Here is a 15,289-nt window from a genome sequence, read left to right on the forward strand (position 1 = left end):
GGTTTGTTCTTAAGTTGAATTTGTATGTAAGTCAGAACTGTATATTTTATCATTGTAACCCCAGACAGAATTTTTTTTTGGTCTCTGTGACAATTTGATTTTAAAAATGTTGGATTGTCATATGAACCAGGATTAACAATAAATATTAATTACAGATACCTGTGATAACTGTTATAGCTGTTTATTGTATCCTAAGGATAAAGTACAGTAAATTACCAACATCCAGAGGTCCGTTTGTAACTAGGGGCCGTCTGTAAGTCAGGTGTTCTTAAGTAGGGGACCGCCTGTACATGTTTTTAATAGTCCTGAGTTGGTCAGGTGCAACACAATAATAATTTACTCCCTATCATTAATTTATTACAGATAAGACATATAAACAACCTGGGAAACAAAAATGATTATTTTCAACAAGCTTTATTACTGGGGAAACACTGGGGCACATTTACTAAGGGTCCGAATTGTGTTTTTCCTCCGGGTTTCTGAGGATTTTTCCGATTTGCGCGGAATTGCCCCGGGATTTTGGCGCACGCGATCGGATTGCGGCGCATCGGTGCTGGCGTTTACGCGACAGAAATCAGTGGCGTGGCCATCGGAAAACCCAACGGACTCTGAAATACCGTGGGATTTTTAAAAAAAATTGTATCACAAGAATAGCACTCACATACACCAGAACGAAGCAGGTGAACTCCGGCGAACCTCGGCAGACCTCGACGCAGCAGTGACACCTGGTGGACATCGGGAGCACGACCTTAGTAAATCGCCGGAAGACCCGAATCCTCGTCGGAGAATGCGTCGCTATATCGCGACAGGACTGGGTAAGTAAATGAGCCCCAATGTCTCCATGGACTATTCTTTTCTAATGCCGGTTCCTGCTGTACTAGCAGAGTGATGGTGACAGCTCCAATTATATACAATTTACCAGTGAGTCCAGTGATTGGATGAACATCATCAAGAACCAGTAACAATGAGGACCAGTTACCATGTAGACTCATTTTTTTTCATTAATGACATTTATTCCTATCCACGGGAAACTTCCTGCGCTCCATTGAATTTTATGGATCTTTAGGCACCGCTTATAGGACAAGCCGATGCAATACAGGGCAGGTTAGGAGGATTTACTGCCCCCTGTTTTACGACTTAATAATTAATACATTTTATGCCTGAAAAAAACTGGAAGACCCTATTTATAGGCCTCCTTTGATATGAGATGCACATCTACTGTTCATTTATTATTTAAATTCTGAGTATAAATAAGAGAATAGGTTGGATTAACAACACCCCCTATTGGTCTTTATTTGCATTACATTTTAATTATAATATGTGAATTTGCATGTTTGTTGTTAATATGTATTCTGTCAAATTGTAAGAATTCCAGTTTCTATATTACCCAGATAACTTTGAAGTGAGATGTAGGTTAGTTCTATAAAGTCACAGAGGAGGAGAGCTTAGCACTGAAGTCAAGCTCTCCCAACCTCTGCATGTCTCCTCAGCATGATGTACCACACTACAGGATAGCTGGTTAGTGATGTGCCTGGATGAAGGCTGGATGAAGGGCTTGTCTACACTTTCTCTGTGATTGGTGGGAAGCAGGACTCACTCATTCTCTATGAATGGTTGGGGAAGCAGGACTCACAGGCTTTCTCTACCATTGGTGGGAAGAAAGACTCACATACTTTCTCTATGAATGGTCGGGGAAGCAGGACTCACAGGCTTTCTCTGTGATTGGTGGGAAGAAAGACTCACAGGCTTTCTCTATGATTGGAGGGAAGCAGGACTCACAGTTTTCCTCTACATTTGAGTGTTGTAGCAGGACCCACATTTTCCTTTAAGCATGATTGTAGTGTATTCAAAATTTCAAATTCTTGCAATAATCAAACAATATAGATATAGCTAAGCAGACAAGAATATAAAATACATATTCCCATGCATGTTTGGAATGGATTCCTAGGATGAGTGAGACCTCTCCTAATAAAAGATTTACACTGTACCTTATTAATATATCAAAATGTATTTTGTTCTTTGGACAGAGGACTTTAGCTAGAATCGTTGTCTAAATAAAACCTTAAAACACAATGTTCTGCTCCTGGGACATCCACAGTTCACCTTTAGGCTGAAATCACACATACAAATTTGATGTAGGTTTTTGAGCCGTAGCCAAAAGTAGTAGGAGGCTATATCCCTATAATCCCTATATCCCTATATAGTTTTTTGGCTCTGGTTAAAAAACTTTGTTTGATTCCAGTTATAACCAACGCAGCGCTACCACTGGAGAAATGATGCATTACATGGTACCCATTGAGGGTGTCTGTATACTACATGGATGCACCAAGTCGTCCAGAGCAAGAAAACCTCTTTGTAGCTGTTTTTAATTTTTGTTAATAGGTAATGATTCAATAGTTTGCCCACCAATCTGTTCCATATAGATTTTAATGGATCTTCTGTTTTGAATCCGTAATTAAAAGCGGAAAAAAGAAGGTGCCAATCTACCCGGGTGAGAACTCTGCCTTTCCCCTTTTCACAGCATATGGTAATAATTGTACATTGATATGGTTTCAATCGCAGGGATCCCTTACGTATTTTGAAAGGGGTTGGCTGTACACATTACTAGTATTTTGAAAGGATACCCAGTCTCATGATCAGTGGGGGTTCCAGAGGTCGGAATCATTCCAGTTTCCAACTTCACCCCTAGTCACAACGCTATTGGTGAGCAAACACCTTAAAGGGGTTTGGCCATGAAAGAAAATTCTCAAATTTCAATGACCTAGTGATATATACACAATAAAGATCATCTTATTGGTCAGTGTAAGACTCCAGAGTGTGGACAGGGACTCTCTAAGCAGACACTCCATGAACCCTCTGTGCTGTGAGATGCTGTGTGTTGACAATGTGGTTAGATTATGTCACGGCCGTACCCTTCCTTATGTCACGGTACACCCGTGCCCTTCCTTGTGGTGCATTATCTCCCCTGCCATCCTGCTATCCCGAGGTCCTGCCATCCTGAGGTCTTGCCTTCCTGAGGTCCTGCCTTCCTGAGGTCCTGCCTACCGAGGTCCTGCCACCCCGAGGTTCTGCCTTTTCATTCCTGTGTCCGGTTCCTGTGGTCTCTCCGTGTGGTTCCTATTCTGTTGATCCATCCCAGAATTCCTGTGCCATCCTGTGTACCAACGTTGCACTCCTGCTGTCATCCCAGGCACGGACGGTTCCTGCTTGCTACTTTGGCTGGCACCGTGAGCATACTACCAACCCTTGAGGTGGTCCGGAGTGTCCACAGAGTCTTTCTACAGCGACTCTCTGACAGTTCACCCATCAGAACTGTGAAAGATTATCAGTTTATCTACACTTTTATTTAGCTTCTGAACATTCACTACTATCTGACACATAGAAAGAGAGATGAGACAGATCAGAGATGATGAGTTGCATGAGATGCATTTTACACATGACATACTCAGCTCTGCTATAACAGTCGTAACATTTACTATCAGCTCTGCTATATGCCACCCTCCACCTCCCCTGGATAAAGACCTTATCTTATCTGCCTGTAGCTTTCCTCTCCTTGCTTGATGGATGGTAGTCTCTGTATGTGAGTGTGAGCTCATCCTAAAATGTAAATGTGGGGGCTAGAGGCAAAGAGGAGTTCAGTGCACGGTCCGACAGGAGAACAATATATCCTCCCAACCGTAAAGTCAGAAGATTTGGGGTTGGGTCCGGGGGCAACCAAAATAGTGTGCAGCAGGACTGATAGAGACAGCTTGGAATTATATCCGCGAAATGCTGTATTTTTGTTAATAACAGTGAATTGGAGAATGTGTTATTTTGTTATCCTGAGTACATTTAAGAATATTTTCTTCGTGGGAGGAATACCCCTTTAAAGGGTATGTTGTTGAAATGCTTGTCTAAAACTGGCAAACCCTTTATTTATAGGTGGAACCAGTGATTTCCTATGAAATGCATGGAGCTGTACCTCCATGAAGAAAACATTTAATCCTACCCTCTAATGTACGTGTAGCTGAAACTGCTCCTTCAATTTTCCTTCCCTGTTATTTGTGAGTGAAGCACAATGTAGCGGCATCCATTACTGCCTGCGCTGCACATTGGCCTGGTGGAAGGTGCTGTCTTTCTGTCATACAAAGCAGTTTATTTAATTGCTGTAAGATGAGACGAGGGATCAGGGTGACATGGGTTACTTCCAGTCAGAAGCCGAAACTATCTCATGGAGCACACTGCCACGGGCTGTCACTGCGGCAAGGGCTGTCAGATAAAAATAGATATTGATGATATTGATTGGTGGAATGATATCATCGCATTCTGCAGATGTCCTTGATGTGGAGTGTGGTGACTATTGGATTACAGACGTCGATATGCAGATGTATAAGAGCCAAGTTTGTCAGATGTAGCAGAGCAAACGTTGTCATTTTCCACATCATAAACTCGTCTCAACAGCATAAAAAATTATCTCGATCTCATATCTATCTCAGGAAGATAGATAGATAGATAGATAGATAGATATGAGATAGATAGATAGATAGATAGATAGATATGAGATATATAGATGATAGATAGTATTGCACATGCACATTGGATTTTATGGTTTCACTGTAAACATATTAACTTTGGTACACTATTTTGGAGTGCCGTTCGTTTTTTGCTTTTCTACATTTGGAAGGACGTGGCTGTCCGGTTGTAGTGTGCACCCATCCTTTTCTCTATCGCAGTGCATCCTATACTACACTATACTGGTGCTGCCTGAGGCAAGAGGCTCAAGAGACCTCATGGATGGTGCACCGCTGCCTCTGAGTCTCTTGGACCCAGTTGTGACTGCAACCGTTGCACCCCTTCAAGTTACGCCCCTGTCTCTGAGACTGGTGCATATCACATCCATATCTGACTGTACTAAGCAACAAGCAGTGGATGTGTATGGAGTTATCCCAGTTGTCTTATCTGCCACTTTCCTCCCTGCACTTTCTCTTTCATCTGATCATGTCACTAACATCATATAGCTTAAATCCCCATGACAGCGCTCAGGCTGGTAAAGCATTCTGGGAGCAGGCGTGCGGCTTAATGACATCTTGAAGGTCATGAATTACCTGTCACCAAGTAGTTCAATCCTTCCTTATTACATTACAGACTTATATAAGCACAAGTTTATAATGAATACAGTACCCCCTAACAGAGGGCAGTGAATTTGTGTGGGAATAACAATCCAAATAACTTTTTAAAAGATTTACAGACACCCCACCAACTGGAGCCACAGAGCTGGCACCACGTGCCATGGTGTCCTACTCTCCTCTACCAACCGTGGAATATGGAGACTTACTGGGATGTCTATAGAGCCATCTCCATGTTCTGACTACAGGTCCCGCACAATCCAATTCTGTGCCCTATTTAAAGGTCTATCTAAAGGACTTCGCACCTTCACACTGAGCTTTTTATTAGTGTTCCAGTACATTCTGCACTCCCCCAGTCCTGACCAGTGCCGGACCAATATGACTCGTCCTGGTATCAGATGGTTGCCTCAATGATAATAAAGACAACAACAGTCTTTATGACTTTCAGATCTCAAGTCTAGATTCAGTACAAGGGTTTAAGGAAATCTACCTCCATTAGCATAATTTTAAAAGTTGATTTTAGAAGAAAGGAATCTATGGATAATATATATATAAGTAGATGACCACAGTCACGGTGTCTGGATGTATGGATAAGTGTCCCTGATTTATCATGATGAATTTTGCTGCTGGATAAAGTGGTGCAACCAGGAATCCTAAGGGTTTAGGTGCAATACATATGGTCCATACCAGCTTGAAACTCATGACCTAAAATTAGATTTTTAAAAGCCGGAGCTGTGACTGACACCAACGCTATTCTGAAAATAGTGGCCTAAAATTCTTGTAATCCAGAAGAAGTAAAAAATTATTGTAATCTCATCTGGTTCTTGTATAGAGAACATATTTATCAGGGCTCCTGCGCCACGTTAGCCTATAGCTAGCACTTGTGATTATTTACCCCTATCCACCACCTTCACGCCAGGGGGGCGCAGTCGCGGGGAGTGGGTGTTCCTGTCCCCGTGCTTGCGCACTCACTGCAGCCGCCAGATTTTCATATATGTTTTATTTGCCGAATGCGTTTATTAACGCTGTGTAAGACATAGTCAGATACAACAAGAGGTCGAAAGCCTATTGATGTATCCGGCTGTGCCAGAGCTACGGCGGGGCTATCATATGCTGACACACAAGCGCCGGCATATGATAAATAACCCCCCCAAATAAAGTTTTGTTTAAAGAGTTACCATCATTTCAGATGCTTTTTGATATTGTGGGGGTTGAGTGTTGTAAACATTTTTCTAATTTACTTCATTAAGAAATTCTGCTTAGTTTGTAAAGAAACGGACTGCAATGTGCCCCTTAGTTACAATGTTACTTCTACGTTGCTAAGGCAAATCTGTCTACAGAATTGAAGATGGGTCTCTCTCTCCTCTCCTAGCTGTAAGTGTTAACCTTTTCTGCTTTCTCCTTGGCTGTAGTATGCTATGAGCAGTAATTTCAAAGATCAAGCTGAAAGCGAAGGGGTTAAGAGCAGTTTAACCAAACACAGGGAGATCATATGTGAGCTTATGCAGTCTCCATAGACACACATTGTATAGGCTGGAATACAGATCTTTATGGCAGGGATTATCTTTTTTTTTTTTTTTTTACAAACCAAGCAGAATTTGTTGATGTAGTATATAAGAAAAATGTTTACCACACCCCCTAAATATACACCTAAATATTCAAAATTATATAAAGATATAAAAAAATTATTTGAATAATATGAAGTGAAAATCCTTCTCTCTCAAGACACTGAGACACTGACTCTGCCTCGATCATAGCAAAAAATCTCAGCACATAATAAAGTTCATCCAATATACTTAATTGATCTCCTAGGGCAGTGAAGGCGAACCTTTTAGATACTGAGTGCCCAAACTACAACCAAAACCCACTTTTATGTTGCAAAGTGCCAACATGACAATATGAGCAGTAACCTATTGATCTCAGCAGTATCACAAGTTTCAATCATATTGGTGTCCTGGGGACAACAATACAATAGAAAGCAAGAGACATTTGGATTGTAGCTTCCCTCCAGTCTCCCCTGAACAGGAAGAATCAGGGGACCCAAAGCAGGAGCTCCATTGATAATCCATCTCTGTCCACACCTTCTCTCTCCTATAGTCCTGGCAGCCAAGTAGGTGTCACTTTAAAATAGAACTGAGCGTGGTGCCTCCTGGGCTGTCTTGGACTGCAGGAGGAAGCCTTGAGTCCCATCTGGTAAATTCGGTGCTGGGTACCCACAGACAGGACTCCGAGTGCCACCTCTGGCACCCGTGCCATAGGTTCGCCACCACTGTCCTAAGGAGATTGTTTTGTACATGTAAGCAAATCCTTCATAACTATCCATAGCTGAGCTCTGGATTGCGCCCAAAGTATTAAAGCCGTATCAGAATCCATATGGTACCATCATGACACAATGTGAATAGAATAAAATATATATTGTTTGAGGTGCAAAGCAAATATATGACCACTAAATATTGTAAACACATAGCATCGCCCGATCTAGATACAATATAGGAACCCAGCCTCCATGTAACTTAATGGATTTAATATTTTGATTGCTTACCTTCTCTATAGTTTATGTATATATTTTTCCGAAACAGCGCACCCTCTGGCTATCTGCAGTATTGCACTAAAACTGATCAGTTATAATGCATGGGCTAAATAAATTGACAGAGTAATAAAAATGATCAATGGCAGTGAAAGTGATTGGGACATGGAGGATACACTTCATGTAACAGCTCACAGCCATATATCATGTTTATGGTGCCAGTTGAGCAATTCATAGACTGTTAAAAGAGTTTGGTGTTCCAACTCCATTTGTACTAACAAGTAAATCTCCCCTAGTAAAAAGTCATTGAATCAATACTACCCTATGGATAAAAAACTTGTGTTGTGGAACCTGTGTTACCTTCTATTTAACAGAAATTTTGGCAACATGTTCTTTACAAGAACATGTAAATCCATTGTGGTCATCCCGTACCTGTTGCCAGGCAATTGCCCAAATTAGTTTAGGCCTGATCAGAGAATGATAACCAGTGAGTACAGTGGAAACCAAAGAGAAGAATTATGATTGGAAGAATAATATGTTGGGTAAGACTAGATCATATAATAATGCTAACAATCAATCATACTTGCCAGAACATCCTGGAGCCTCCCGAAAAGAGGGGAGACCACCTGGTTTCCTGGAAGAGAGGGCAAAGCTCCCAAGTCAGGAGGAATGCTCTCACGTTCTCTGGCCATGGATGCTGTATATGCTAGTCACTAGTAGGGGATTAGTATATAGGCGGCTTGGGCAGTAGCCCAGGGCCCGGACCTTCTAGGAGACCTATGGCCACCCAAACCATCCACCAAAATTTATACTGAAAAGGACCTGAAATTCTCATACATCCGTTCTTGCTCTCAATTGACATGTACTCAGGAGCCATTTCAGGACCTTTGAAAGTCCTCCAAGGGTCCTGAAACCACAGATTGAAAGCGGGCAGAAGGGACACGTCCATGGCCCATGGCAGTCTTTTTTTCACCTCTGACAGTCACATCCTGAAAAAAAAAGTTTGATGTAGAGGGCCCCAAAAAGGAACATGGAACAAGCCAAGAGAAAACGTTTGATAGCCAAAATGGAATGTGGTTAAATAAAGATGAGTGTGTGTCAACTATCTACATGTCAGCTTCTAACACCACAACTCTCCAGAATGCCCTTAATGTACCCAAGTCAAAAGATCCTACTGCATGTCCATTCTCCGCCCCTCAACCGCACTCATTGCCCTCGCTCTCCTTCAGCTTCCTGCCCCCCACTTACGTCAGCTGACTGCCACAAGTAATACTCATTTCAACTGCCCCCACCCCTGTTACCAGTACTCACCACACACTGCTGGCAGGGAGCCAGGTAATGTTAAAGATATTATTAAAAAGCAGAGGAATTATATAATGCACAATAAATCAGCATGCTAGAAGCTATTGAAACCTGTCATTATGTAAAAATGACCTTCCTGGTGACAGGTTCCCTTTGTCAGCTCATTTGCACATATACAGCCAGTGACAGGTTCCTATAGAGCTCTAATAACTGACTGACGCCATTTTTTTTATTTAAAACTTGTTTCGCTTACATCCAAGGAAATCACCTTTTATCTTATATTCCCTGGCATAAGAGGGGACGTGTCCTTCTCGGCCGAGACCTCACATCTACTCCTCACAATGCCTTATACCTCCTTACTGGTCACAGTTCATGTCATGTGACCTGAGTGGTCAGGTCTCAGGTCCTTTAGCCTCCTAATAATAGCAAACTGTACCCCATTCATGTATATGACCACATGAAGTCACAGCTGCCTCCATGGACTTCTGCTCCTCTCCATCCTCCATGGAGGCCACAGTGATTTCATGTAATCACATACATGGTGTACAGTTTGCTATTCTTAGAAGGCTGCAATGATGTTACTGGTCATGTCATGAATGTAACACAAGGCACCGTGTAAAAAATTGACACACTATTTCCCATCTGTACCTAGAGCTTTATATGTCTGTAGTAGAATATTAGCAGACGGTCCCTAAGTACAAGGAGGCAGAGCAGTGATATCAAGAGACACAGAGCTGTCAGTCACAATAATGGGGCGTGGCTCACTGATATCTCTGACTCTTCTCCTCTCTCACGCTGCCAGAGATGAGTCAGAAAAGCTAATTTGCATATCAGAAAAATGGCTGTAATTAAGGTACATTGCTCCACTGGCAGCTAAATTTAGGTGATATGTGGAGGACTTGTAACCCTTTATCAGCAGACAAATGTCATCATTTGGATGTGCCATCAAAGTTTAATATTGGAAGCCCCTTTACTATTGGCTACAATTTGATATGATTTGGTGATGTTATTCAGCAGCATAGGGTTGTCCATTTCTCTCTGAGGGTATAACATAGGTACCCAAACCCTATCATTCTCTCTGAGGGTATAACATAGGTACCCAAACCCTATCATTCTCTCTGAGGGTATAACATAGGTACCCAAACCCTATCATTCTCTCTGAGGGTATAACATAGGTACCCAAACCCTATCATTCTCTCTGAGGGTATAACATAGGTACCCAAACCCTATCATTCTCTCTGAGGGTATAACATAGGTACCGCAAACCCTACCATTACCCAGAACTGAGCATGCTGTCCTCTCCATTGAGTCCATGCATTAAACTGGGGACCAATTACAAGACGTGGCCTTTCTAAAAAGGGCAAACCACAGTCAACATCTACATGCATGTTTTGTGCTCCACACTCCAAAATCCATTTAGGTTAAAGGTTCTCCTTGGGATAGGTTATCAATATCAGATCGGCCCATCACCAACTACCTCCACTGATCAGCTGTTTGAAGGTACTTTGCTGTATTCTCTCTCCTACCTACCAAGCACAGCGCCATAGATTGTATAGTGGCTGAGCTAGGTATCACAGCTCAAGCTTATTCATTTTGAAAGGAACAATGTTGCAATGAGGTGTCATGACCGACGAACATGATGAAAAGAGGCAGTCACTAGGGTGTCATGCATCATACTCCCACCGATCTGATAATGATCACCAATCCTAGGGACAGCACATCAATATTTTAATCCTGGAAAATTCCATTTATCGGCTCCTAAAAATTCTTCAATTGTAATAGGATCTGTAAATGGAACCCCCCAAAAAACATCAAGAAGATATTTGAGAATTATATACATATATTAGAATTATAAATTCTGGACTCAGCACAGGATCCTCCAGTACTTCTCTGCATCCACCATGCAACTTTATAACGTTTATGATGATAAGGTGTATTTTCCATATTGCTTGACTAGTAAGAAAGGAAAGTGGCCACTAGAGTGGTCTTATCTCTACAGTAATTGGTCCCATCCTGAATTATACTATAGTAAACATATGGAGGGGAAGATTCATTACATCTGAGTATCCCCATGTACAGGATCGTCCCTCATCCACATATATCGGAGTCATTAGGTTTTCCCTACACATTATCCAGGTAATCTAATTGCTTCCAAGCCTCGACGCACAAACCTCCTCTTCAGCTGCAAACTGCAAGTCACAACTGATTCTGCCCCTGAGTAGTTAAATTGCACCCTGGGGATTACTACCTTCTCCGAGATTGGAAGCAAGAACCTATAGATTTACCATTTGTATTCTCATTGTAGTCTTATATTTTATTCCATACTGCTGCCTGATCTAAAAGGCGGCTCTTAAATTATTGCCGAATAATCCGGATTATAGATTCCGCTTCTTCGGGAATAGTTATAAAAAGATGAGCAATGCACAAATATATATTATACAACATACTACCCGCCATATCCACATCTATAGGTTTATACAACCTCCCACACACTAAGGAGTCCTATACAAGGCCAAATTATTGCAATTCAGTCTCTAATTCACCTAAAAGATCACTATGACAACATGTATGAAGCCTGAAATGAAATCACCCTGTAACCTGCCGTGATCTCCTCTCCTACTTAATGCAATGTCTGCAGTAATTAACCCCTGAAGAACCGGACGGGATTAGAGACCCCCCCACCCCCCACCCACTACAAATTATAATATCGTGAGGACAAGACATAGACACGATATCACAAGTACAAGACAGTAAGAGGGTGCGGGATATAGACTACACACAAGGTAAGGGGATGGCACAGGTAAGGGGTGGCGGATAAGTAATAAGAATGGGCATCTACCTTCAGTCACATAGTTGTGGTCCCGAAGAAAGCTGTGGTTAATTTTCCGAGTGTCTACGTCCTCGCCCATGGATTACTCAGCATGCCTATCCGCAATGGATTACTGATGGAATCACCAGAGGTCGTCACAAGAGCAACATCCATACTGCCACAAGCTAGCAGAGGAGGGGAGCACCGTCTGCCGCTGAGCCCAGCATCAGCATCATCTTGAGAGCCATTCCAGACAGACCAGGGCACAATACACCACCGTATCTTGCTGTATCTGTCGTGGGGTTTCGTCCTTTCGGGCCTCGCCGGCTGCAGCTGCCGGTGGCAAGTCAATGCTAAATGAGGCCACTGCAGCAAAATAGCAGTCGGGAGATAAGGAAACAGTGTGTGACTTGCTGTTTGGAGCTGATCTGCTTCTGCTGTCATATGCTTCTGCTGCATCACAGCATGCCCCTCCCCAGCAGCTTGTTCTAGCCCAACCACACCATCACATCCCTGGCTGCATGTGCTGCTGGAAAATGTCACTGCAGGCAATGCAAGGCAGTGCTAGGGGTCTCCATTACACCGGGGAGGGTCTGTCTGCTCCTCTTCTCTATTAGGATTGTATCCAAAGTATTGTTACATATTTACAAGTTACAAGTTGTTACAATGTTACATTCACTTGTAGCAGTGTTTGTCATTTGGAACTTTGAGTGTTTTTATTGTCAATTATTGCAGATTCATTGGCTCTAAATTCTAATTTGCACAAATTTCTACATTTCTGCGCATAGAATTTTTTGAAATTTTATTTTTTATTAGTAACCGGAATACAAGAAGAAAACGGGAACGCAGTCCTTTGTCATATCAATAATACACATGAAAAAGGTAGAAAACATTCAACATTCATCCATGGACCAAAAGTGGTGGTGTGCACTACACTTGTTGGAGTTATTCTTACATGTTCATGTTACAGTCCCCACCGTACTCTGGCCATTTTTATAATAGTAACAAACAGAACCGAGGGGGAGTCCTATGACTCTACAACGCCATATTGCACAGAATTTTGCACACATTTTAAAAGATGTAAAATGCTTTGTCTTATTTTTGTTAGTTTCCTTTATGTAACTTGCGGGTGTGGGTCATTCATTAATAGTCCTGTGCTTAAAGGGGGTTTCACTGATCCACTTTTGTCAGTGAACACAAAAAAAAACAAATTCTAAACTGATCACTGATCAGTGAAAAAAACTGAAATGTGAAAAAGAAAGGAATGGGTCAGTAAGACATCAGGGAAAATCACCAAAGCCAGGAAGAGAAAAACAATCTCTGTATATCTGTATAAGCCAAATAGGGTTCAGTGAAAAATTACTCGTGAAAAAAAACACCAATGTGAAACCACCGTAAAGGAATTCTACCCTTAAAATCCATCATGATAAAGGTACATTTACTTATAGACCCAGGTACGGTGGCTGTGGTAATCTTCTTATATTTGTTATTTCTGGCCTTCTCCTTTCCAAAATCAATGTTTAAAATTATGCTACAGAGCCACAAAGTGTACTGGGTTGTTACCAGAGCCCCTCCATGCTGCAGATTGAAAGGATGTTACAGCATGAAGGAATACTTCCCACCTCCCACTGTGTGCTGGAACTTCTTGTGCTGTAGTCAGGGCCGGTGTTTGGGGCCAGTGTTAGGTGTCCTAAAGGGGCCCCCTGCATGTGGACTTTTGTGGGCAGAGGATGTGTTGCACTTTTAATTCCTCTTGGTTGAATGCTCGGGGGAAGATGCTTATCATCTATTTCCTGTCTATATACCTTATATACTCGAGTATAAGCCTAGTTTTTCAGCACAAAAAAATGTGCTGAAAAGCCAAACTCGGCTTATACTCGAGTAAAAAATATATAGGTTTTACCAGGTTTTTGTGGTAAAATTAGGGGCCTCGGCTTATACTTGGGTCGGCTTATACTCGAGTATATACGGTATCTATCATCTATCTGTCCAGTTATCTATCTCCTATTTCTGTCGCTTGAAAGCCGACGCCGATGCGCCAAAATCCGTTCGCGTGCGCCAAAATCCCGGGGCAATTCAGCGGAAATCGTTGGGAAACCCGATGAAAGTGTGCGATTCGGACCCTTAGTAAATGAGCCCCAATGTGTCTATTTCCTATCTATATATCTGTCCATCTAACCACTTATCTATCTAACTTTATCTATATATCTTCTATCTATTATTTATCCATCTATTAATCGATCTTCTACTGTATCTATCTCTCATATCTATCTATCTTCTATCTTTTATCTTTTAATCTACGTTATATTTCTGCATCTATAAATCTATAACATCACAAAACATAGGAAACAAAAACCAAAATGTGGAGAGCATAAAATAACACTTTAATTAAATCAATTAAAACAAATCTATTTAAAAAGACAACATACACAGCACAGAAAATGTCCATCAATGGTCAAATAACTAAAAATATATATATAACAAATAGATCACAATAGGACTGTATAAAGGTATAGAAGGTCTAGTCCTCATAATAAGTGAAGGGATTTGCTTACAAACAAGTATTGCACATTACCCAGAGGAATAACAGAGGACAAGGGACACATACACAGGTATCTACAGACCAAGGTTTCGTCTTGCCCGACACGTGTTTCGTCTTGCTGCGTCAGAGATATTACCCCTGGAGAAAGTTAAGGATATTAATGAGAATTTAGAATAACATGGTCGCCCACCAGATTTTGCGTCCCTGGGCATCCAACTACTCTTATCCGGCCCTGGCTGCAGTGAGATTATATCAGGCAGAGAGAGAGGGGGGAAGTGCTGAGCAGGAGCAGAGGTAGAGACATTGGGGCACATTTACTTACCTGGTCCAGTCGCGATCCCGCGGCGCGTTGTCCGACGAGGATTTGGGTCTGCCGGGATTCACTAAGATCGTGTGCCCGATATCCAGTAGGTGACGCTGCTGCGCCGAGGTCCACCGGAGTTCACCTTCTTCTTCCTGGTGCATGTAAGTGCTTGATCTTGCAACACAAATCGTTTTTTAAATTCCGCAATTTTTCCAAATCCGTCGGGTTGTCCGACGGCCACGCCCCCCGATTTCTGTTGCGTGAAAGCCGGCGCCGATGCGCCACAATCCGCGCAAAATTTGGCGCAAAACGGAAATATTTGGGAAACCCAACGAAAGTGCGGCATTCGGACCCTTAGTAAATGAGCCCCAGTGTAACAGCTAGAATGCAAGAATGACAGCGTTCCATCCATTAGAATAGAAACCAAGCAGAATAGTTCGAGCAACTTACATTCTATATAACTGATGGTAGATGTAGTTTAAATATGACATTTTTTGTGGTTTGCAGACAAAATAAAGGGCATTTATTAAAAAAAATAGGAATTTTCTGCTTTTGCAATGATTTTGTCAGTTTTCTCTTTTTACATGGGAGGGGTCATGGCTTTTTTAGGACTCTTTCAGACAAACAATCCCAATCCGTGAATTTATGACTTCATGAACCAACTACAGATTTCATGAACCAACTACAGAGTCAGGGGTGG

At 42.0% G+C, this 15,289-nt stretch overlaps 1 protein-coding gene across 3 annotated transcripts in view; it reads right to left on the reverse strand.

Annotated features, from left to right (window-relative positions):
* The window catches only part of PPP2R2C (protein phosphatase 2 regulatory subunit Bgamma), a 91,339-nt gene extending 79,094 nt beyond the window's left edge, over positions 1-12,245 (reverse strand). Inside the window, exon 1 of one of the 3 annotated variants that reach the window (XM_072126115.1) lies at positions 11,774-12,245. In XM_072126115.1, the coding sequence (XP_071982216.1) occupies positions 11,774-11,843 (70 nt within the window). In that variant the 5' untranslated portion in view covers positions 11,844-12,245. The remainder of the gene's footprint in view (positions 1-11,773) is intronic. The other 2 variants (XM_072126116.1, XM_072126114.1) reach the window with 2 other exon arrangements.
* Between the last annotated feature and the right edge of the window lie 3,044 nt (positions 12,246-15,289).

Source organism: Engystomops pustulosus, chromosome 1 (assembly GCF_040894005.1).
Source record: "Engystomops pustulosus chromosome 1, aEngPut4.maternal, whole genome shotgun sequence".
Taxonomy (NCBI): Eukaryota; Metazoa; Chordata; class Amphibia; order Anura; family Leptodactylidae; genus Engystomops; species Engystomops pustulosus.